This window comes from Synchiropus splendidus, chromosome 5, assembly GCF_027744825.2.
Source record: "Synchiropus splendidus isolate RoL2022-P1 chromosome 5, RoL_Sspl_1.0, whole genome shotgun sequence".
Taxonomy (NCBI): Eukaryota; Metazoa; Chordata; class Actinopteri; order Syngnathiformes; family Callionymidae; genus Synchiropus; species Synchiropus splendidus.
The window spans coordinates 19,802,086-19,824,875 of NC_071338.1; the positions used below are offsets into that span (position 1 = coordinate 19,802,086).

At 41.9% G+C, this 22,790-nt stretch overlaps 4 protein-coding genes across 7 annotated transcripts; 1 reads left to right on the forward strand and 3 right to left on the reverse strand.

Annotated features, from left to right (window-relative positions):
* Positions 1-2,629: 2,629 nt before the first annotated feature.
* On the reverse strand, positions 2,630-5,746 carry stk16 (serine/threonine kinase 16). The gene is made up of 8 exons (XM_053866302.1): positions 5,617-5,746; positions 5,037-5,139; positions 4,632-4,851; positions 4,433-4,566; positions 4,108-4,195; positions 3,182-3,310; positions 2,981-3,102; positions 2,630-2,890 (listed from the first exon to the last, which is right to left on the reverse strand). The coding sequence occupies exons 2-8, from the start codon at positions 5,120-5,122 to the stop codon at positions 2,752-2,754; spliced, it is 918 nt and encodes a 305-aa protein (XP_053722277.1). The 5' UTR covers positions 5,123-5,139; positions 5,617-5,746; the 3' UTR covers positions 2,630-2,751.
* On the forward strand, positions 5,638-8,718 carry LOC128759407 (PEST proteolytic signal-containing nuclear protein-like). The gene is made up of 5 exons (XM_053866303.1): positions 5,638-5,802; positions 6,312-6,538; positions 6,621-6,698; positions 6,765-6,820; positions 6,922-8,718. The coding sequence occupies exons 1-5, from the start codon at positions 5,760-5,762 to the stop codon at positions 7,034-7,036; spliced, it is 519 nt and encodes a 172-aa protein (XP_053722278.1). The 5' UTR covers positions 5,638-5,759; the 3' UTR covers positions 7,037-8,718.
* A 126-nt stretch (positions 8,719-8,844) lies between these two features.
* LOC128759405 (interleukin-18 receptor accessory protein-like) lies at positions 8,845-15,110 on the reverse strand. Of its 3 annotated transcripts, none has more exons than XM_053866300.1 (12): positions 15,001-15,110; positions 14,747-14,939; positions 11,690-11,846; positions 11,460-11,628; positions 11,321-11,386; positions 10,941-11,070; positions 10,716-10,876; positions 10,292-10,429; positions 10,092-10,178; positions 9,919-10,029; positions 9,739-9,854; positions 8,845-9,350 (listed from the first exon to the last, which is right to left on the reverse strand). In XM_053866300.1, the coding sequence occupies exons 1-12, from the start codon at positions 15,083-15,085 to the stop codon at positions 9,123-9,125; spliced, it is 1,641 nt and encodes a 546-aa protein (XP_053722275.1). In that variant the 5' UTR covers positions 15,086-15,110; the 3' UTR covers positions 8,845-9,122. The 3 variants fall into 3 exon arrangements, with proteins under 3 accessions (XP_053722275.1, XP_053722274.1, XP_053722276.1); XM_053866299.1 differs by having other exon boundaries at positions 9,919-10,032; XM_053866301.1 differs by lacking the exon at positions 15,001-15,110 and having other exon boundaries at positions 9,919-10,032; positions 14,805-14,934.
* Positions 15,111-18,157: 3,047 nt separating this feature from the next.
* On the reverse strand, positions 18,158-22,676 carry LOC128759166 (interleukin-1 receptor accessory protein-like). 2 transcript variants are annotated; one of them, XM_053865917.1, is made up of 10 exons: positions 22,597-22,676; positions 21,557-21,720; positions 20,631-20,790; positions 20,408-20,555; positions 20,278-20,343; positions 20,108-20,216; positions 19,916-20,037; positions 19,024-19,167; positions 18,798-18,950; positions 18,158-18,730 (listed from the first exon to the last, which is right to left on the reverse strand). In XM_053865917.1, the coding sequence occupies exons 2-10, from the start codon at positions 21,640-21,642 to the stop codon at positions 18,369-18,371; spliced, it is 1,350 nt and encodes a 449-aa protein (XP_053721892.1). In that variant the 5' UTR covers positions 21,643-21,720; positions 22,597-22,676; the 3' UTR covers positions 18,158-18,368. The 2 variants fall into 2 exon arrangements, with proteins under 2 accessions (XP_053721892.1, XP_053721890.1); XM_053865915.1 differs by having other exon boundaries at positions 21,480-21,720; positions 22,597-22,670.
* Between the last annotated feature and the right edge of the window lie 114 nt (positions 22,677-22,790).

The following is a 22,790-nucleotide window of genomic DNA, read 5'->3' on the forward strand; positions in this document are numbered from 1 at the left end:
AATGAATAATCCAGAGTGTTTTGAACTAATTCTTCTTCATGCGTGTCATCACTTTGGTCTTGATGTGGCGACCTCCTTTTACATCCAGGTACTTGGCATGTATTCCCCGATAAATGTTTTTCTTCACTGACTTAACCTACTCTAAATCCTACCACACGGTTCTAAAGGAAAAAAAGGTCATTCAGGTTCCGTCCTTGCTCCTGTCTATCTGCTGTCCTGGGTGAACAACGTTGGGATGCCTTTATAACAAATCTAACCTGCTGTGACCTTTTGTGGCAAATAAAAAACTATTGATCCCAGCCCACACTCCCACTTTCAAAGACTTATCGCGGGCCTCCATTTCATCTAATCACTTGGCAAAAGAGTCCGGGGTCTAAATAAAGGCAGAATAAATAAAAGAAATTCCTGGGTCCCGCGTGTTGCTCTCACCTTCGCAGATGAAATTAGCTGTTACAAATCAATATAATCCATGCAATCAGCTAACTGACGTGGGGATCTCCAGCCAGTCAGTCAACCAGTCCCGCGGAGGTCTTTGAATGGCCGGCGCCATAATGGGCCCCGAGGGCGAAGTTAGGTGCGGCGCGTCGCTCACTTAATGAAATGAGCGAGCTGAGCGGGTTTGTCGCCCCCTCCCGCTGGATGTGGATGGAGCTGGGCGCGTGCCAGTAATTCAGCCCATGCCCTTCCTGATCACACCGATCCCCTTTAATGAAGCCATCATGCATTTTAACCCAAACACTCCGATGAATAAATGAGCGAAAAGAGAGCGACCGCCGTCACAAACGCCCGCCATAACTCACGCTCCCCGCGCCGGAGGCGGATGGTCCGCACTTCCCGACACGCAGCGCGTGAGCGGCAGCAAAACTTCTGCTTCTCCACGTGCGTCACGTAACCAAAAACAAGCGTGTCCAGATCAGAGTGGCTGCTTCAGATCTTGGAGATGCGTGTGGGAAGGTGTGATTTAGAGAGAGCCGGGATGAGTGCAGGGTGGGAGCCGCGGTCAACTGACCCATAATGCTTTGCTAATTAAATAATTCATTAATTGATTCACGGACAAATCGATGAAGCCATCTGATGGTTTATGGAGCTTAAGTGTGTTTGTGCGCGGGGTCTGCGGGGGACCGGGAGGCGGGGAGAGGTGAACAAACACGAGGCAGACGAGCGGAACCTTACAGTATCGTGAGTGAAACACATACACACACACACACACACACACACACACACACTGTGACGACCTTGCTCCCGTGCAGTGACATTATTCAGAATATGAGTCGTCATAAAGCCACTCCCCGGGGAGTCTGCGGTACCGAGCCTTGTAAAAAACCACAACACCGGTGATTTAGGTGATGATTTCCAGCTGCTTCTGTGTAAAGAAACTGTAAATTCGTGCAGGAGAAAGTCTAATGTGGAGCTACAAGTTCCTTTTAGAGGTAATTACATCAGCAGGGAGCGCAGATAGACAATAAATTTAGCAGGTAGTGTCTTTTATGTTTCACATTATTCATCTTACGTGTTCTTAAAAATGTTTTTCAGACCACAAAAATGATTATGAAGATGAATAGACAAAGCAAGGTGGAGCCAGCGGTCGGGAAAACACACCACACATTTCTGGATAATTTACATTAGACTATCTCTCACATAGGAGACAGGCAAGTCATTTCTATGTTCCCTAACAAACAGCGTTTATTAAAACCTACATATTTATACATATAACACAGTTTCCCTTGGGAATAATACAGTTTTTCTGATTCTGGTATGGAAATACTTGAAGACAAAAACTTGAGTCAAAAGGATTTTAAATTGATTTAATGGGCTTCACACAAGAAAAACATTTGAAGAACTTTCTGTAACATTTTATTTGCAAACAATTCATATCTATTTAAATAATGCCAGGTAGGTGAAATTGAACCTTTTAATGATGTGACCCAGTTCACAGGTGATCACCAGCAGATAAACTGAACAATTCAGACAGCATATACATCAAATCGAGAGGTTTAAAAATTCAGATCGCACAATTATAACCTTATTCACACCTCAAGAGCCCTTCTATGCCCAAGGTTTTTCATGTATAACACAAAATAAGTTTAAATATTTAAAGCATAAAATTATTTTTGCAAGTTATATAAGATCAGGAAGTAACTCTACAGTTCAAGAAAAATGCAAGTGACAAAACTCATCACTGTTTAACAGTACTATTTGGTCCTAGGACAGATATGTTCATAAATAACACCAACAGGACGTGGCGGGCAAGAAGGTGCTGTGAAGAAACAGCGCCACTAGGTGGTCAAAAGCAGCATTGCAGAAACGTGACTGAGGGAGGCCATTAGGTGAAGGCAGAAAAAGGGCACAATTACAAAAGGGTCATCCTGACTCAAGTAAAATGAATAAAAGGAATAAGTTTTGACAAATTAATTTGAAGAATTGTAGGTTTTCAGTTTGTAAAAATATACAGTTAAAATGTTATAACCCATCCATTCATGGATTTAGAATGCCATAGAGTTGCAGTCAAAGATTCAAGAATTTGGTTCCGACATTCTAAGTTTACGAACTTTACATCACCATAGGTATTCTCAGGAATGAATATCAGGCACTTCTTGCACACGGCCGAAAACAAGTGAGACAATAGGTGTTAACATTCATACTTTTAAGTAGCTAAATTCAAATGATTCAGATTTAAAAATATTTTTTTAAACGACAGTGGTCCAATTCTCAAGAGACCCAGGTTAGTAATGTAACGTGCCAAAGTAAGAATCACAACATGTTGGTTTGCGTGTTGGGGCTGCGACTCTGCAAGTCTTGTACCTGGTCGAGGACCCAGCTGATGTTGGGCCGCTCTTGGGGATTTGACACCATGATGGAGGTGAGTAGCAGTTGGAGGCCCTCTGAGTACCTGGAGATCAGCACAACATAAGTCTCTCTCAAAGGCAACAAATATAATGAACTCAATGTTTAATTTCCAGGGGTCAGTCAAAGAACTGACCGGCAATGTTGAGGGATGGCCACAGGGTTCTGCACAGCCAGAGCAACACTGTCACCCTTCTGGAACACCAAGTCATATGGCCCCTCCAACATCATCATGCTGTACAGAACACAGCCCAGCGACTGCATCGAGAGCAAATTGACATTTCAACATTCAAAATGAAAACAAATAAAAATACAGAATACTAGAAAAGAGCTTCACCCATATATCCGTGCGTTCATCTATGACACAGTGACTCTCTACGTTGAAGAGTTCAGGAGCTCTGTAGGAGATGGTGCACCGCTGCGCCGCCCAGTCTTGCACAGTCATTGCTTCTCTGCTTCCTCTCACCTGCACAACAGTGTCTTGAATAAGCAAGGACCAGATCAAATTAGTGCCCACTGCAGGCCATCTACTACGACAGTGTGTGGGGAACTAACTGACTAGGTGCGTTGTTGAGTGAGACACAGTATTAGTAGAAACGGATGGGGCGTCTTGACAGATGACCTATGTGGAGGACCAGGGATACACTCTGCACAAGGCCTTTTATATTTTATTAAATTGCTGTATCCATATTATACTTCACTGACTCCAGGCCTGAGAGATCTGTCACAGTACATTGGTTCTACGCAGAGCCAAAAAGAATGGCCAAGAATGAAGTAGTATCCACTACATTTTCAGTTTTCAGTTTCTGGGGTGGAAGTCGGCGGAGCAACAGATATTTCAGTAAAGCACACAACAAAACAAAAAAACAATGGTTGCTTTTTTAAAAAAATCTTAAAACATCAAACCAGCTTGACCAATATGTCCTCACTTATGAGGCAGAAGATACTGACAGATGTTAAGTGGCCTTTTTCGACCAATGGTGACGGAGATGTCAGCTTTCCGCATGGCCTGTGGGTGCACCAGGGTTTTCCACTGAGTCAAGTGGTTGCCCTTCAGAGGCATCTCTTGACTTTCAGAAAGCGTGGATTCAACAGAGGATAAGGTGATGATAAAGTGTTGCCTGCTTTTCTCCAATATCTCCGTGCTAGTGACTGTACACAGGTACATCTGACAAGGTTTTTAAAGCCTTGATGGTCTATGGATCAAGAATGGTTTAAATTAAATGGTAAATCATAGAACTATTGAAAGCATTTCTTATTTACCTCAATCCTGGCTTTGTTCATAGAACCAAGGTCCATCAGCATCGGGTTGTCATCCTCATCCAGGAGAACGTTGGTCGGCTTAATGTCTCTGATAAATTACACAAGAAATGCCACCATCAAAAAGAAAAGCAAGCATCGTGTTAAAATAAAATATTATATAAAAAGAATAGTATCATCTCTGTAACTCAGCGCTACCAATTCTTGGTCACAACAAGGGTGATCCCCATTGCTCCCCTGGTTGAAGATGTAAACACTACAGTTGAGTAGTAGTAAGTTAATTCAATAAAAGTCAACAGAATTTCACTTGAGGAGGAAAGGGACCCACCTGTGTGCATAACCCTTCTCGTGAATGGCTTTCATGCCACTGCAGATTCCCCGCAGAATTTGCAAAATCTGTTTCTCTGGCATGCAGCTTCCCTTGTCTCTCAGCTTCTCCAGAACAGACCACAGACTTCCCTTCTGCAAGGACGAACCACAATGTATCTGTGACGTCCTCTTAGACACCAACAAGGAAATCTCCTTACCTGCATATAAGGAAGCAGGAGCCAGGCCTCTGTCTTTCCTCCTCGCTCAATAAAGGTGTGTGCGACCAGGGTTAAAACATTGGGGTGGTTAAACATCTGATGCATCTCAACCTCTGTTTGAGCTTCCTGTCGTCCCTCTCGGTCATGACATAGTATCCTCTTCAGAGCATAAAAGCGGCCATCCTTCACCCCTTCGACCAGATCCACGTAGCTAAATCCACTGAAAATGAAGTTAAAATATATAAATATAAAACAGACTAAGTACCATGAATGTTTAAGTATTATCCAGTCTGCATGTTGCAGTCTTCTTATTACACATACTATCAAATAAAAACGCGTTTTCCATCTCCAAATGCAGTAGCACAACCATGAGATCTCAACAGAACTGAGTCCACATTAGCTTACCCTTCATCGAGTTTCTGCACAAATAGGTATTTTTTGTTGTCAATTGTGATAGCAGCACGAGAACATATGCACAGTGTTTGCCCCATCCTAACTGGAGCATCGTCTGAAAAAGACAGTAAAAAGAAAACAACAAGGTTTGAGTCAGATAACACACAAAACATTTGGACTCACACACAGGAAATGTGTCACTACAAAGCAGGGAAGCACAAAAGGTCAGCAGCTCCATGTCTAGGACCACAGTTCGTGATCGATTTAACACAGAAAAGAACGGTATACACGGGATTGGCATCTGTGGTATTTGCAGGAAATAGTCCGGGGTAGAACATAAGAAGCCGGCCATTCCAGTCCAGGACTCCTAGTTCAGGTGTAAACGACAGACAAGCAGAATCACAGCTGTACAACTTTGAAAACCAGACGTAAGAGACATCGGTTATTTATTGCACCGTGGAAGCTAAACACGTCCTCGCCATGATACTACTTTAATCTGACAGCACAACTGATGCTAATGGGTCTGACACACTACTTAGCCAGATAAGAAAAACCTTGGGTTATTGCCGTTCTCTTTTGGAAACAGACATACCTGTTTGTTTTCCCTGTTTGGCGAACCGTCATGTTACGCCGTTCTTCTTCGTGTGTCGGTACTGTTGTTCTCATTGGCAAGGAAAAGAATCAGCGCCATAAAGCGGTCAGCGGCCAGACCTGGAACTACCCGCGACAAGAAAGATGGCGGACTCGGAGCACAAGCAGAGACGCACCTTCGACAGAGGTGATATTTGTGCCATTTTACCAGAAGCATTGTGTTGCCGAAATCTTCTTATTTGACAGTCGCGTGGTTTTTGTTGTGTGCAGTAAAATACAATTGAAGCGGTGTGGTAAAGATGGCAGAATAGCCCTGAGCTAGCATGCTACACAGCTAACGCAGAGTAGCATGCCATTTGTTGATGTGCTATAATGTACGTTATTTAATCGAGTGTAAACACTGAGTTACATTAACGGCAAAGATCCAATGTTTGCAGCGGTTAGTCACCATTTGAAAGCAAAAACCGAAACGTTGAATGAAAAAAAAATCCAAATGTAAAACGTACTATCAAATTAGTTTGGTTTATTATGAAGTTTGCTGTTAAGTTCAGTCACAATGTGCTCTGAGGGCATGTTTTCAAATTTACTGGGGATGTGTGGCTAAAGCAGATACACAGGTAACTGTGATATGATGTGCTTCCATTGACTTCCCAGTAAACTGTGGTTCACCCTGTTGAGTTGTCTTGCCTCAAGCAGGGCCGGAGGAGGAGGAAGGCAGAGTGAAAACTAAGCCTGTGTCTTGTAGCATTGGTGGAGGAAGATCAACCACAGCCACAGCCAAGCGCTCGTCCCTCCATCTCCATGATAGAGATGAGGATGAGTCCTCATCGAAGCCATCAGCGCCCGCCAAAGTCTCCAAAATAGGCTTTGGCATGAGCAGTCAGATCAAGTCCAACCCAATATCAATTAAACTTGGGGCAACAGTAAGTTTAGTGGTGTAAACTATGATGACAGAGTCATTATTATTATTTATTAATAGCATTTTGTTACTTTTCTATTCCACAGAAGCCAAAAGAGACTACTCCAGCAGTCCAGCCCAAAAAACCTGGATTGGCATCGGTGTTCAATGAAGATAGTGATGATGTAAGTTGCCATCACAGTTTTAAAAGTGCTGTAATAAATAATATTAATTCTATCATTGGCGTGCAGAGTGAGCCGGAGGAGATGCCACCAGAGGCAAAGATGAGGATGAAAAATATTGGCAGGTATGTTCTGTATAGGTATCTATTCCATGTCATTTTCACATGAATGTTCTGACGAGTTCTAACCTACTTTTCTTATTTTATTTATTTATTTATTTTTTTAGGGAAACGCCAACATCAGCAGGGCCTAACTCCTTCAACAAGGGAAAACAAGGTTTTTCTGACAATCAAAAACTATGGGAGAGAAAGCTCAAGGCTCAATCGGACAATCTGAAATAACATATATTGTAGTTCCTCTTTTTAAATTGACATTATTAGTTATTCCCTTTCCCTACATTGAACCAAGTTACCGATATTTATGGTCGACAGTAGACGACATAAACATGTCATGCAAGACTTGGATAGTTTGACCATCTTTGCTATTATGATGGTTTTAAAGCAACAATGCAATATTTTGCTTAACAAAACAACCTTGCCATTGGTGACCTGTGTGATAATAGTTTCCAGAAGAACTCATTGATTTACTCGGACACTGTTTTTAAATGTAAAACTTGTTTAAAGAAAGTCATACTACATGATGTCATACTAATTCAATTCGTTTAAAGCCTCCTTCAGTAAAGTGTGACTGCAAGTCTTTCCTATCGACATCATCTGCCCCTGCTGTGTAGTTTATAGGGCTTCACTCTGTGTGTGTGTGTGTGTCTGCGCGCGTGTGTGTGTGTGTATGTATATCCAAAATATTTGTAGAAATGTACATAATTGTGTGCCATTTTATTTTGAATTGTGTTTATGATTGTTTCAGGAAGGGTCCTCCTTTAATTCCAGACATCAGACTTACCGGTCTCACTTGCTTCCTCAATGTGCCGTAACAGTTTTCATAACGTTATTTCAGCAGAATCTTGTCATACATGACGATAAATCAAACGTATACAAATCAAATGTTTACGTAATGTGCAGTTCTAAAACTTGTCGTAAATTCATCGGACTTGGTGGTTGAGGTCAAAGAAAACATTGATCAGATGACTAGCAAACATGCTTAAGTTGAAGCTTGCCTGCTATGTAGCCATTTTGGGAATGGGAATAAGTATGTCCTCCAATATTACGATGGTTTTGGTTTAACCACATTTAAAATGGTTAAATAAAGATGCTGGCTGATGTGTTTTCTTTTCCACTATTTTTTTTTACGTGAAGATGCTGTTGGAGATACACAAATGAGTAGGAACAAGAGAAGGAAAACATGAAGTAGGATTCAGAGAGAATTTTCTTAGAGGTGGACGTGGGGGGTAAAAACAGTTATTTAAGGGGGGCAAAAATTAAGGGGGAAAAAGCTCAGTTTCAAATCCCACTTAAATTCTTACAATGTGAAAGAAAGCCTATAATACCACAAATACAAATTTGCAAGTGCACAGCGACTATGTGCCCTGCAGGGGGGCAGGTGGAGAAGTTGGTCTTCCCAGAGCCTCTCTGTTCTGCTGCTGAACAGAAAACAAAGATATGTGGGCTCCACCACATTGAAGGATCTCATCTCTCTCCTGGGCAAGGTGTTCCTGAGCTAAAACCCTTCTCCACCTCGGCTGAGGATGAAATATCCCTGAGTATCATGCACCAAACTGGTGATAAAGCTCATCTAAAAGCTAAAATCCTGGCGCTGTTAAAGGATAAAACTATCAATTACATTAAAGGCGAGTTAACTCATGATTAATGATAAGTTCATCACACATTTTTTGTCTCAAAGCACATTTTACACAGGACAGGCCAATGATGTTTTCAATGTTTCCGCCTGTTTTTGAGCCTCTCCAGTTATTGTAAAGGATGTTCTTGACAGTATCTGTTTTGTTTGCATCAGGAAAGCATTATTGGTGTCTCTGGTGTTGATCATTTGAAATTGTTTAGAATGAACTTGGCTTTAGTGTGATTAATTGAGATTGAAGCCCAATAAAATCCATTCTTTAACCACTGATGCTCATGTTTAGTTTTTAGTTCAGAAGTGTAAATGCATGTGATCCGTTTTTGACAAAAGCGACCATTACGTCTTACGTATTTCAGTTTATTTTTTGCAAGAATGCAGAGAAACCAATGTGCTAAGTAAAGAAAAGAAATGTACAAAACTCACAGACCACCTGTCATTCAAGTGTATGTGTTCTTCTGAAAACTTTTGTTTTTTATTAAAAACCCGGTTTCAGAAGACGCATATGTTGAGCAGATGCTGCCACGGTGTTAACCACGATCAATGTCTCAGACTCAAAAGTACATTAGATGCAAAGGTGTTGGTGCCATGTTCACCGGAATTTCCCGAGCGCACTTTTGTGCTCGAAGGTTCCAACTGTGAATGAAGAGCCTGAACATGCAGTTGAGTGTCTCGGTTTTAGCCTTGTTTATGTGAACCTTTGTCCACTTGCTGCGAGGGTAGGCTCTGCCTCAGCGACTTCAAGAAGCTACTGCGGGCTCCGTCTGTTCCCCCTGAGTTCCAAACTAGACTAGGAAGAACCTTCATGGCCCGGTGGACCACTGCAGAATGAACCTGGGCGATACCTGTGGGAGTGTGACTGGTCTGTATCAGCAGAAGTTTTTGGATGGAGGTTTTCAACAGAGCCTTTGAAAACAGAAGAGAATATGTTAATAGTTGCATGTCTAGATTCCATGCCAAAGTCAAGCAAAAAACAAAATCGGTGGTTTTGAAATAATGGGTGTGAAGTGAAAGTCGTGAGAAAGCCCGAAAGCTGGTGCTGAATGGCTTTGTGGTGTACATGGATGACAAACGAAACTGAATATGTAAATGAAGTTTAGCATGAAATTTGGCATATTGAAATGTACGGTACTCGCCCAGTTTGGTCTGGACCTGAATGTGAGATCTTATGTGCTGTCTATCATGCTTCCTTATGGACAGGTGTTAGGTGCTGAAAATGGCAAGTTGTGCATCATCTTGTTCGATACAAATCAAATATTTCAGCCTCGACTGTCATGTGATCGACAGTAATCACCTGGACTCCCGATTCTAGAACATACAGGGTGTTGGCATTGGTAAGGTAGTCAGGCGACAGGACACATATGACCATTTGGCTCCTCTGAATCGCACTCTCTACGTCATCCCTGTACACTGGAAAACAAAGTCTGCTGTAAAAAAACAAAAATGCATGGGCACTAACAAACAAAGGTCTTACCTCCTCCGGGTAGCAAATCTCTCTCAGTCATGCAAAGCCGATATCCCCAGCAGTCCTCCAATATTCTGCTGAGTTCAAACCCCACCGGCTCCGCTGAGATCAAAGGACAGCCTGCTATTTCAAAAGATAAGAGGTCAATTCATTTTTATTTAAATAGGTGTAGGACTTGTTACCTTTCAATTCAGCCGTAGGCGAGTCGATCATGACCTCTGCCGCGGTTGGACTTGAATCGTATGAAAGAAAAACATCAAATTCCTTATCTGAAAGTGAAGGTAGACAGTGAGTCGTCCATCAAACACTTAACTCTCTCGACAAGGCAGAACATAAAAGATGTTTTGAGAAGATGAGTGCTGCGTTTGTGTTAAATCCTGACCTCTGAGACGTTTCCCATACTGGCAGTGTGTCCTGGTGAGAAGTTGTAGTTCAAGCCAGTTCCTCCGTAACACAAGTGCCAGTACAGTCACCACCACCAGGAAGGCGACTGGATAACCAACCAGACATGGGTGTTTCCCTGCAATCCAGAAATCACATCAATTTGATATGTTGTTAACATTTCCTGGTTTAGTGTAATATTTCACCAAATACTTTTACTGTTATCCAGCTTTACATAACTCTCCACTCCACACTGTGCACTTCTAACCTCTTACTGTATTTGTTTTTTCATAATAGCCACCACTAAAGCTCCTCATCACTGGAGCTCACCCACGGATTCTGCACCACGTTGTTTGCTATTTGATATATTTCAGATAAAGATGAATGACACTGCTTGTGTGGGACAACAGAACTAGTGATCGTACCCATGATCTTCCTTCGGAGACTGATGGTGACGTTGTTAGTTCCAGCTTTGTTGGAGGCAACGCAGGTGAAGGTGTCGCGCAGATGTTGTGTTGTCACCTTGTCTATTAGAGTTGTCGCCGTGACCTGGTGCCGGTCAATCGGCAGCCATTCTTGTCTAAGCCTGAAAAAAATGTATGAGATTAACTTCCGCATGAAATATTTCATAGTGTAAAGAGTCAACATACTCCTGCTTGTCCACTCGCAGCTGAATTTGGTTGTCCATGTTCCCACCCGGGTTTTTATACCACTGAACCTCTCGAGAAAAGTTGAGCTCAAAGGGAAAGTGTACCTGACACACCAGGCTGTGAGAATGTCCTGAAAGCACAATGATGACATCTATATTAATATATTATACGCCATTTTGTTCCTTTGAATTCCACACCAAAAGATGTTTAAGTAACTAATTTTTATCTCTCCACTTGCTTGTATTTTGCTTGTTGCTTAGAACTGAAATCCCTCTATTATTATAAATAAAATATCAAATTACAAATCACTCATTTGCCACACAAATTCTGCTCTTAAAATAAGCTCTGATAATAATTCTCCTTCTCAAAGAAGTACGTACCGATCTCCACTTCCTCTGTTGTTTTGCGATGTACAATGTGCGGAGGTTCATTTGCTCTGATTTGTGCTGATCAGAAAAGACAGATGTGCAGTGAGTCGTCCATGTTCACGCCTTCTTTCACCTACCTCACCTCACCTACCGCGGACAGTGACTTGTACAGATCTCCGGTAAGTCCAGTGAACTTGTCGTTCAATGATATTTCTGTCACAAAAGAACACTCCGGTGTCGTATTCGCTGACAGTGCAGAGGAGTAAAAGCCCGTTGTCAGAGCAAGACTCTCTGTTCTGCTCGGACACTGGTTTGCTGTCCTGTAAAATCGCATAAGAATTGGAAATAGCCTGAACTGTCAGCCATGTTTGGGTTGCTCACCTTGTACCAGGTGACCTGGGAGTTGTCACTGCAGTTGAAACCTGGACACAAGATCCTCTCCCCGGCGTTCAACTTCAGCATCACACGACTCTCTCCATCAGGCTCCGAACATGGCAGACTGGCCTTACTCACGACATGCAGGTGAAGGAACCGCTCCCTGTCCGGAACCCGGTGATTTGGGGGTTATGATTATGAAGAGGCAGCAGGGTTTGTTTTCAGTGATGCTCTGTGCTACATGTTCAACATTCACCTGCTACCCAACCTTTTAACACACAGACTTCATTCATCCCTTCTCTGCAGGAATTTGAGGAGCAAAGGTCAGTTCCCTGACCTGGAGTCGAACCCAGGTGCAACAGCAAACATGTTACAATTGCACATCAAACTCAAATCGATCAAGCAATTTCCAAAACCTCATATAAATGAAACTTGACACTTGACCTTTACCATGGTTTTAATGCAGTGCTGATGCAAATGCTAGCAGTGAAGTTCGTCATGCATATGCTATGCCAGCATTTTCACCATATCAAGATGGTTAGATAACAGTAATACAGATTGCAGTCCCTCAAAGGTTGTTACTTGGCCCCTCAGCTTGTAACAACCTTTAAAATTTAAATGAGTTATTAAATCTGACAAAGCACGGCCGAGGAGGTTTGAATTTTGACTTCCTACGTCACACACTGTTGATGTCGCAAAAACATGGTCATCCCATCCAACTATCCCTCAACCTATGAGAGAATACATATTTAAAAGTACATGATCAATGATGGTTTATTGAATTTGGTTCGAGGATTCCCACTTTCACACCAACACGGACCCGGTTCTGGAACCGATGCCGTTCTGGATTCCCAGAACTTTGGGCTTTCTATCGAACCACCACCTATAAAAGTCAACACGTCAACAAAATGACCAGTCGCTCCAATATTCTGAAATTGTTACTGAAATTATTGTTGTTTATTCAGTAATGAAGCATGGAATGACTTTTGATGATGAGGAGACGTTGTATATCGCTGCCATTGAGATTTCAATACAACCAAATTCAATTTGAAAATAAAACAATTCATTCCAGAACATGATGTTTTGAAGCCCTGTTATTAAGGTTTGCTATACATAGTAAAATAGTAAAATACATTGTATTTGAAAAACTTTTTCATGCAGCATGAAAATTAATAGTTAGTAATATGAAGGGGTTTTTTTCGGTTTCAAATTCTATTTACGAATTCAAATATTTTTTTCAGATTTGAAACTTTTGTTAATGATGACGAATCTTTTTTTTAGGAGTTCAAAACTAGTGGCAGAGAAATGGTGTTGGGGGCGTGTCCTTGCTCTGTGGGTGATGCCGAATCAAGACTGACAGCACTCAGAATCGCTGTTTGAGGTGTGATGTTTACAGGGCATCATAACATCATTTTTCGAAATTATTTTTGTTTTTAGAATTCAATTAGTTTTTTTGTATTCAAGTCTCGATGGCAGAAATATCCCTCCCACGAGTGCGTGAGTATGGTGCAGACGTGACTATTGTCTTAGTCCATGTCCTTGTCTCACGCCAGAGTGAACAACATATTTAACATGATTTCCATTATTATATATGTGAAATAATTATATTAATTATTTCAACATTATTTCACAATATATTAACACTACTTCCTCGACTTCCTTCTCATTTTGTGAGCAGAGAATTTGTTAGTTACGCCGGCGAACCAACTACCTGGTTCCAACACCATTCCTTTGTCGACTGAACACAAAATACCGTTGAGGAACCATAAGCCATAACGGTGTGAAGTGGCTCTGTGAGGGTCCAGATCAACATTTGATGAGTCCTGCTCCTACTGACTAACTTGAATTCAATTAAACCCAAATGGCGACTCAGTGATCTGCTTTAACAAATTCGCAGATGATCCAACATGGCTGCTATAAAGTCCAGTTGACTGGTTTGAACACATTTTTTAAATGATCTTTTTGAGGGTTAACACAAAGATGTCTAGATGCTTTTACTTCACACTCACCCAGTGAGTCACCATAGGAGAACTGTCTGACATTAAAGACAGTTTCCAAATGAAACATGGGTCATTAGATGAAACCACAGAACCAAAAGGAAAAAGGTGACTGAAAGTTTCATTTTCATTCAGTCATTTTCTGGTCCAAATTGTTTTCACAGACTTGTGAGGACTGGAGACCACCCTCTTTACTTAAGAGAAGTAGCATGCACAGGTCTCCTTAAGTAAAATCACCACTCAGAAAAAAGTGCACCAAACCTACACCAACTTGTAGCCATGTATGTGAGGTTTTCAGAATGGTGTGTCACTCAAAGATGTAACTTGACTCTTTGAGAAAATCGGGAAAATCTGTTTTTGCTCTATTTTCTTATCATCGGTCAATTGCAAATCTAATTTTTTGATCAATTTTTGCCATTTGCCTTTTTTTAAAGAAAAAAAAAGAATTCTACACCTTTTCAAATCTTACAAAAATCACCAAAAATGTCAAAATTGACCAAAAAAAAAAAGATTTGTAATTAACCGATGCTGAGAAAATAGAGCAAAAATAGATTATCCTGGTTTTCTCAAATCCGAGTTTAAATCTTTGAGTGACATTCCATTCTGAAAACCTCATATATATGGCTACAAGTTGGCATAGGTTTGGCTTGGTGCACTTTTTTTCTGCGTTTTGACTTTAGTTAAGGAGAGCTGTGACGCTTGAGTCCATCTCTGGGTGCAGACGACAACTGTCACAGACTGAAAACTGAATGACCAAACACAGCTGACAGACTGTGGCAGACCACATTCTGACACAATATCAACCTATTATCAGTAGTTTGATCACAAACCACAGTTGCACTAACACTAAAACCATCTTTCATCTCTGAAGAAAAAAAACAATACATTCCAACCACCCGTTCTTCAAACAATGTGGCAATACTGCAGGAATTTGAACTGTGTCTTCACAACACTGGGCGTCGCTACTGAGGGAAACCCTCCACATCACCGCTGCACACTTTTTTTCAATAAAATATGTTTGCGTTTAAATCATTAAGAACAATGCAATGCGAAGGTTACTATTTACCCGTTTCCGTCTGTGTAATTTCCAGAGTGCGTGACATCAGTGAAGAACTTTGTCTCACATTCAAAGGAGCTTTTCTGTTCTCCTGGACTTTCTCCAATCCTGAACCACGTCACCTTCCTGTTGTTGCAGGGCAGCATGAAGATTTCACCCTCCACTGCTCTGTAGTAAAGATGTTTAGTGTCCTGCTGGAAACCTGCACAGCACAAATTTCAGCAATAATTTCAGTAAAACTATCCAACCTAACCTTGAAATACCTCTTTCCTTATTGGAGTTTTTCCCACAGCAGCACTCAGAGACGATCGGAGCAATGAGAAAAAGCAGTATTCGTCCGGTCTGCATTGTCTCTCCAAATCCACAATGAAAGCTCAAGATGTGATGCCAGGTCGCGACTGTCACAAAACCATATTTCTCATTGGTTTCTAATTGTTTGTTAACCACCCACGCCTGCTCGGGTGATTTCCTGTGTCAGTACACATAGCCCTCTTTCACCGAAAACTTTTAGTCTACCGTTCTCCTGTTTCCTGAGAAGTTTTGTTCTGATGTCACCTTTTGAATCCAATAGTTCTCATGAGTTCTCTCTCAATTTTTGTCCGTAATTTGAATGGTTGCAGTAAACGAATAACTGAATGACAAATTAAATAAGATTTGTTTAAGCATTATGAGTCAACTCATGTACAGTATATCACAGTAAAATATTGTTGAAGTATTTTTAAATATTCACCCAGAGCGACTTCTGCTCAGCGATTGAACTCAGCACCTGCAGTCACTTGCCACGAACGTCACACAGCCTGCATTTGTGGTCGAATGAAACTTCCAGACCACAACTGGCACGTCACCAAAATCCTCTGCTTGAGTCACAGAAGCTGCCACAAAAATAACTGCCAATCCAGTGGATAAATAAGCGCTAAAAGTGATAAAATAAGAGAACCATAGTGTCATGTAGGGTTGAGTATCAATGCTGCAGTCATAGGAACAAGGCTCCTGTGGGGGAATACTGGGGTGTTCTGAGCACATCTTCCGTGGCGTCCCACTGTCTCCAACCCTGTACGGACATAATCATCCCATTGAATGGGTGGTTTTCCCAGAGCATATCACCCATTCATCTGGAGCAGTAGGCTCCTCCTGTGCCTCCTGGTTGGTTCTATGAGGGCCTCCTAGGGTGGCCAAAAGGTTACTGATACTATATCAAAATTGACTGGACGCAACTAGTCTGGGAATCATATTCCTTAGCTGCGTTATTAAGGAAAAAAAACATGTGTTTTCAGATCCATAATTCATGGCAGCAAAACCAACGATTGAATGGAGTGGTCGCTGACTACTCTACTGACTAGGAGGCACAGTAGGAACCTACTGGCTCATTTCAATACAGTGGTACCTTGGTTTTCGAACGTCCCAGAATCCGAACAAATCGGAATTCGAACAAAAATTTCGAGATTTTTTTCAACGGATTTCAACGGAAAAAACATAACATGCGCGGACCGATCAGCTGACCCACGGTGGGCTTTGTTATTGTGTATAACGCAGCCTCTGTACACAGACGTGTCCCATTAGCTACATTTTTCTTCATATTGAGGTGTAAAACCTTTCCTGTCTCCGCACTGGACCGTGGTAGAGTGTCACAGCTCGCTCTCCACACCTCCGAGGCTGGAGCGCACACTCCAGGGTTTGATGTCCTGTTGTGGGCTGGAGCTGGGACAGGGATGAGGCGAGTCTGGGACAGAGCGTTACTTGGTTTATGACTTTGTCACAGCCAAACTGCACAGAAGCGCACATTCAGAGCTGGACACGCACCGGGCACCTCTTCACTTCTGGAGAGACGTCACTCACTCGGCAACCCCTCCCACATGCAGCGGCCACATACATAGAGGAACAGCGCACCTGCAGCAGACACTCTACATTCACTCCTACAAAAGACTATTTTAAGGCTTGGAACACTTTATTTCTTTTTTCATTCATTGTATCATATCAAAAGCATGAGACAAATCTGTACCTTATTTGTCATGGAATTATTCAAAACTGGAGGCCGTCGGTGTTGGGGTGAGACTAAAAACTGCCATTGGAAAGAGACGAACGTGATCATCTTTCCGCCGGATTTGCACCAACCTTTATCTGACTATCACGTTGATCGTCCCTCTGGATGATAATTCACTTGTGCCTTCACTGATGTTCAGATTGAATGATAGCTTTCGTCTTCCTCATTAGCTTTAGCATCACATGCTACCAAGACACATAAGGACATCTGAAAAGCAAGGCATTTTAAATCATTTAAGCAAAACAATCCAAATGAACTTTTCCGGAACCAAATGCCCCGGTACCCGCACCTTCCGACACCAGACACCCGCGACATGCTCCCTAAATCTAATGAATGCCCTCAGGCTAACTCAGCCTCTCAACTAGTTTAGTGCACCTTTGTCAACAAGCCTAAGCATCATTTCGCTCCTAAAATAATTCCCAAAAGTCGAGCTAATGAAGACAGACTTGGTGAGGCAGAACACAATCCCCCATGATGCAATGGCCGTTCTCAGTTCACCATGTGTTTATAGCTACTTGATGCAAAATGGTAATGACAAAATATAGAATTGCAGCACCACCACCAATGGCTTGAGCTCCAACAACAAAATTTCCTGTAACCGTACGCGCAGCAAATACTTGCAATTCTCGCTGAACAGGCCTTTAAAAACCACAACTCCACCGTATGTTTAAAGGAAGTTGTGGTTTTCTACACAAAGCTGAAAACTCCTCTGTCATTTCTACAACCCAATTTCTGGGGTATTTGTGTTGGATAAAAATGATGGGTTATTATTTGGATAGAGTACTGGTTTTCTATGTCACATATGTTATAATGAAACCACAACTCTGGGGTTGTTTTAGTGAACACGGTTTCTGGGTTGCTTTCTAAAGAGCGACCCACGTTCTGGGTGACACGGAGGCCGGCGACAAGCATCCCGTCAGTGCTGTCGTTGCACTGGCTGAATAAGCATGGAAAGGACTAAGTAAGTGCCCTTGAATGTATTTTGACAAAATGATTGTGACTAAAGTTTGAGATAGAATTAACCCATATATTTAGCCATGTACATCGACTACTCAACCCATCACTCTGGTGAAATGAATAACACAGTTTTCACCAGTAGCTTGTAGGTTCCGTTGTACCCCAAGTATTGGGGTAAAGCAACTCACAATAGGTAGTTTTTAACATGAGTTTTTATAGAGTTGCTGCTGCTATAGAATCATGTGGTCTGCGCTGGTATTTGCTTGTGTTGCGGTGCCATAAATACATGGCACAGATCTGCCAGACTGCTTACAGAGAGTAACAAAGCAGTGCTAATGCGTATGCTACCAGAAATCACTGGTAGCATTAAGTCAGGAATTACAGCATGAAGACATGAATGTTTAGTATGAATTCTAGTCATTTATTAAACTCTGGTCATGTTTATCTGTGTCGATCCTTAGCTTCATGATTATGTCACTCAGTCGTGGGGAAACTTGCAGGTTGAGGCATTACACAGAAGAGAATAAAGATATGCGTATCATGGTTGACAACATTTTCAATTCGCTATTATTAGTTAGGGGTCTGCTTACTGTCATTCAATCATTGAGTGAGCAAGTGTGATAGTTACTGATATCAAACATTGTCACAAGGATTTTGCATCTTTTGATGTGTGGTTTTGGGCCCCCTGGAAGAAGATGGTGCTGGCAGGCGATAGCGCAGCTGCTTCCAGAAAGATGATGAGGGCTGCATGGAGCTCAGGCCCTCCCAGTTCACACAGTGACCTGGCTCATGCAACAGCTCCACGGACTCGGAAAGTGAAGTGGCTCCTTCCACCTTTGACTTTGTTTTTAGGAAAATCAAGTTTGCTTTCCGCTCCACAAGGGCTTCATGAATGGTACTGGGCAGGCTAGACCCCAGTCCAGGGTCCGTCGTGGATGGGACCAGAACCACCGCACGGCTCTGCTCGATGCAGTCCAAAACCACCTCAGCTACCACTGCAACATGACCATAAATCACCATGTACATTTGATATTCATGTCTGACAAGATTATGATCAACTACCTTCTCCAGGTAAGACGTCACGGTGGAAGTCACAGATGGTGTATCCAAACTTCTCTTCCAAAATACTGTGCAACCATTTCAAGTCATTTTCCTTCAGTCCCGAGTCTGTCTCACTCTTGTAGCACAGCAGGAAAGCATCGTACTGCTTGGCATCTGTCAACAGAGGCTTCACAGTAACCAGGTTGTCTCTCAAACACAAGAGCTGCTGAAGGCCTAACTGGCTCACCTGAGTGCTGCCGATGGCAGCCCAGACTGTCCCGCAAGTACAGCTTGATTTCAATCTTGAACTTGGCGTAAACGGCAACAGCAATAACCAGCAGTGCAATTATACCAACAATACTGAGAGCCAGGGGGACGTAGGACACGGGGACTGTGGGGAAAGAAAATGAAACGGTTGTAGCTTTTGTTGATGATGACAAAAGACTGTAAAAAAGAAAAATATGCTAGGTTTACTTTATGAAAAATAGTAACCAAGAACAAATCAAAAATCACAAGATGAATGTAGAATAAAAAAGAAAAAAATTTGGGTGTCAGAGTTTGTCCAATGACTCTTTCAAGTAAGACTGAGATCCCGGATACAAGCGGCTGAAATGAGTTTTTTGTGACGGGTGGTGGGCGCCTCCCTTAGAGATAAGGTGAGGAGTTCTGTCACTCAGAAGAGACTCGGAGTAGAGCTGCTCCTTCTCCGCGTTTAGAGGAGTCAGTTGAGGTGTTTCGGGCATCTCATGAGGATGCCCCTTGGTCGCCTCTCTTCGGCCTGGGTCCTGGGTTGACCGAGGGGTCAACCCAGTCGTGCACAGAAACGAATGCTGTCACAAGAGAACTAGCTTCTAGGCAAATGACTTGAGATGACAGGAAAAATGATCTGCAACAATACACTCATGCTGACATGAAAGTGTTTAGAACAATGACTTTGAATTATGAACGTTACTTCACATTATGCAGCATTTAAGAGTCTAACATGGACTGTTGCTCCTGTCTTTACTCAAACTTGGCTAAACTAAAACAAAAAACATAAAAACATTTCCGATGACTTTTTGCTTTGACAGCCCACTGGTGGCTAACTGTTGAGATACAAACCAGGTGAGGAACTGCGAGCGCTTCGCTTCCTCTCTTACCATTTTTGGCCAGTGTGACGGTGACCCATTGAGAATCTAGTTTGCAAGTGTAGTTTTTTGGCAGATCCTCCTCTAACACGCTCTTGAAAATCAACCATGCAGATGCTTTTCCATCATTATTCCTGAAGAGGAAACAGAATTGACTGCTCAGTTGCGCATGTTTGAGATGATAGCAATAAAAAGCTTTGTTACCATGAAGAGTTTGAATGGATGCGCAAACTGTCATTCTGGTCCACAAACTCATCCCCAACTATCCAGATGACCCTGGCGTTTGCTTCGCACAGGATCTCGGCTTTTTGTCCTGAAGAAGAATATCAGTTACTGACACAACTTTGGACAATTAGACCATGTGTGACACTGACCCAGATCCACCTGAAACACTTGTTTATCTTTTGGTACGATTATCTTTTCATACACCGGGAAGTCCTCTGCAAACAGACACAACAAGATTGATGGTTTGTCTGGACAAAAGTATCGATGAGCTTGTCTCACCCTCTGACTCCACGATCAGTTTCACGATGAAGTGCTTGTAATAAGTACGGCCCTGATACTGGTAAAACCTTGTGCAGTTGTACAGACCGCCATCCGTCTGTGTCACACTGGGGAAGAAACCGTGGTCCTCCATCCCTGAGTCACCATCCTGGAAGACACTCAGTGAAGGCTTTGTGACACCAGCGCGAACAAAAAAGACCTCACTGTCGTGGAAGCACAATACCTTGTTCCAAGTTACGTTGCTTGTCAGTTCTTCTGGAACACTGGGATCTGCACATTGCAGAGTGCAGGATTGCCTCTCACTGCAATGATGCTCATAATACCCGTTTGGATCCACGTGTTCCTGGACTATCAAGGTGAACCAGATCTGCTGCTCAGTGCCTCTGCCAATGCAACAAAAGAGTTCTGTAACTGCTGTTACTCAAGTGACTTCGCAGCAAGGAGATAGCAGCATCAGCGCAGTTCACACATGAAGACTGTGACCAGATTTAATCTGCTTTGTTTGTTTCACCATCCACTAAATCCAACCGTGCCAGATCTAAAAAGGTAGACTCTAATATTGTCATATTTTCATGTTGAAGTTGATGCTGTGAATAAGCTGATACAAATTTTAATGATGGGTGGGACATGGATTAAAACAAAATCATTTACAAGTTTCAGGAATCACATGATCTAATTTAAGCAGAATCTGCTCACATGAGGTGGACAACGTTTTTTCTGTTTCTATCCTGAGGGTTATTTTAAAATTTTCTGTCTGTCAGCACAGTCTCATTTTCTCTCCTTCATCCTGGATGTTTTAGTGACCACATCACATGAGAGCTGAATTATTTGCATCAATTATCATCAATTAATAGAATGAATGAAGTCTGACCCTCTTATTTATCTTAGCTGTCATTGTTCATCTTCCATTATTTTCATATATTAACAGACTTTGAATGCATCAAAATCCTTAAATCAACAATGCCGCTGTTTTTCCAATGTGTTTGTGCTAATAATTGTCCCGAAATGAATTAGCATCTAATATAATCCTCAGGTTCTAAGGAAAGTAAGCAGCATAATACACAGATTTTACCCAACAGTGCAGGAGTAATTCCCCTGATGTTTCTCTGAAGCGCTAAAGATGACAAAGTGATCCTGATGCAGCAGCACCTCCGCCTCTCGCTGCTCGGCTGCAGACATTTGGGACAAGTCCTTCGGCAGGGAAGTGTAACTGGTCCAGGTCGTGTTGGAACCATCAGAGTCAGAGAAGGAAGGACAGTGCAGAGCCACCAGCTCACCACGCGTCACATAACTCTTCTGCAGGTCACACAAGCCTGTGGACAAGGTACGACCACAACCTTAGTTAAGTGTGCTGTTCCTCCCTATCATGCATTCTATTTCAAGTCATGCGCTTCATTTCTATTCTACTTTCACTGTTGTCTACCATTTTAGCTTTAGTTTCCTGCTTTGGGTGTCATCTCTGCCACCTACTCACAGAAGCTGACGTGAATGTCGTCTCTTGCTTTTGAAGGTACAGTTGAGTCTTTGTGTCTGTTGAGCTTTTTATTGCATTGGAAACATTCAATTCCCCCTTGCAAAACAATTCAAAGTGACACAAACTAGATCTCCCACAAGACTTATTGATTGAGGAGCCCATTAATTCTCACCTGCTGTGATATCATGATAAATTGTTGAAAAAACCCCCACATCATTTAAAGGTTTATTTCATTTCTAGCTTTATTAGGGTATACTTTCTTTATTTTTTTGGTTTTGTCAGTTTTAAATGAATTGTGTTCTATTGAGTTTCACAATTCCAGTCCTAACATACGTTATATCATCATATCTTTTTTTTAAAATCAATACAAAATGCTCCTTTGTTCATCACACCTATCATAAGATCTGTGGTATCAACTGGGGCGCACATTTATTCTGCAGTGCATTTTTTCTTGCTTTGACAGCACTTGCAGTGCTATTTTCAGGAAATGGAAGTACCAATGCGTACTGAATGAAAGCATCTAAAATCTGCTCTTTCAGCTCTCTATTTCTAGACATTTATATGTGTCTTCTTCACGTTGTATCTAACTGTATGGTTCATATTTCACAAAATTTCATATTCAATGAATTTGGGCACATCAGTAAATTGTTCAGTCAAGTTGTTAAAGTTATTGGTTTGATGGTGAATGAATTATTGATAAATGTCCACAACTTACCTGTCAATGATGACAGGAGGAGAAGAAGAAGAGACACTTTGACCTTCATGGTGCACTTGAAACCTGGCTGCTTTTCAAATGACTCTTTATATGGAAGGAGGAAGTATAGGAGGAGCTTCAAATTTCCATGACACTGGTCACATTTCTTCTCAGTTTATATATATATATATATATATATATATATATATTACAGT

Coding starts and splice junctions, on each gene's coding strand:
- stk16 (XM_053866302.1), bottom strand. CDS start 5,122: ATGGGGCAAACACTGTGCATATGTTCTCGTGCTGCTATCACAATTGAC. Junction 4,852..5,036: donor GTGCAGAAACTCGATGAAGG/GTAAGCTAATGT, acceptor CTTCATTTTCAG/TGGATTTAGCTACGTGGATC. Junction 4,567..4,631: donor TCCTGCTTCCTTATATGCAG/GTAAGGAGATTT, acceptor TCGTCCTTGCAG/AAGGGAAGTCTGTGGTCTGT.
- LOC128759407 (XM_053866303.1), top strand. CDS start 5,760: ATGGCGGACTCGGAGCACAAGCAGAGACGCACCTTCGACAGAG. Junction 6,539..6,620: donor CAATTAAACTTGGGGCAACA/GTAAGTTTAGTG, acceptor TCTATTCCACAG/AAGCCAAAAGAGACTACTCC. Junction 6,699..6,764: donor TCAATGAAGATAGTGATGAT/GTAAGTTGCCAT, acceptor ATTGGCGTGCAG/AGTGAGCCGGAGGAGATGCC.
- LOC128759405 (XM_053866299.1), bottom strand. CDS start 15,085: ATGCAGACCGGACGAATACTGCTTTTTCTCATTGCTCCGATCGTCTCT. Junction 11,847..14,746: donor AATTACACAGACGGAAACGG/GTAAATAGTAAC, acceptor GGTTCCGGACAG/GGAGCGGTTCCTTCACCTGC. Junction 9,351..9,738: donor TTCTAGAATCGGGAGTCCAG/GTGATTACTGTC, acceptor CTGTTTTCAAAG/GCTCTGTTGAAAACCTCCAT.
- LOC128759166 (XM_053865915.1), bottom strand. CDS start 22,645: ATGAAGGTCAAAGTGTCTCTTCTTCTTCTCCTCCTGTCATCATTGACA. Junction 20,791..21,479: donor AATTACTCCTGCACTGTTGG/GTAAAATCTGTG, acceptor TTGCATTGGCAG/AGGCACTGAGCAGCAGATCT. Junction 20,556..20,630: donor GCAACGTAACTTGGAACAAG/GTATTGTGCTTC, acceptor AGTGTCTTCCAG/GATGGTGACTCAGGGATGGA.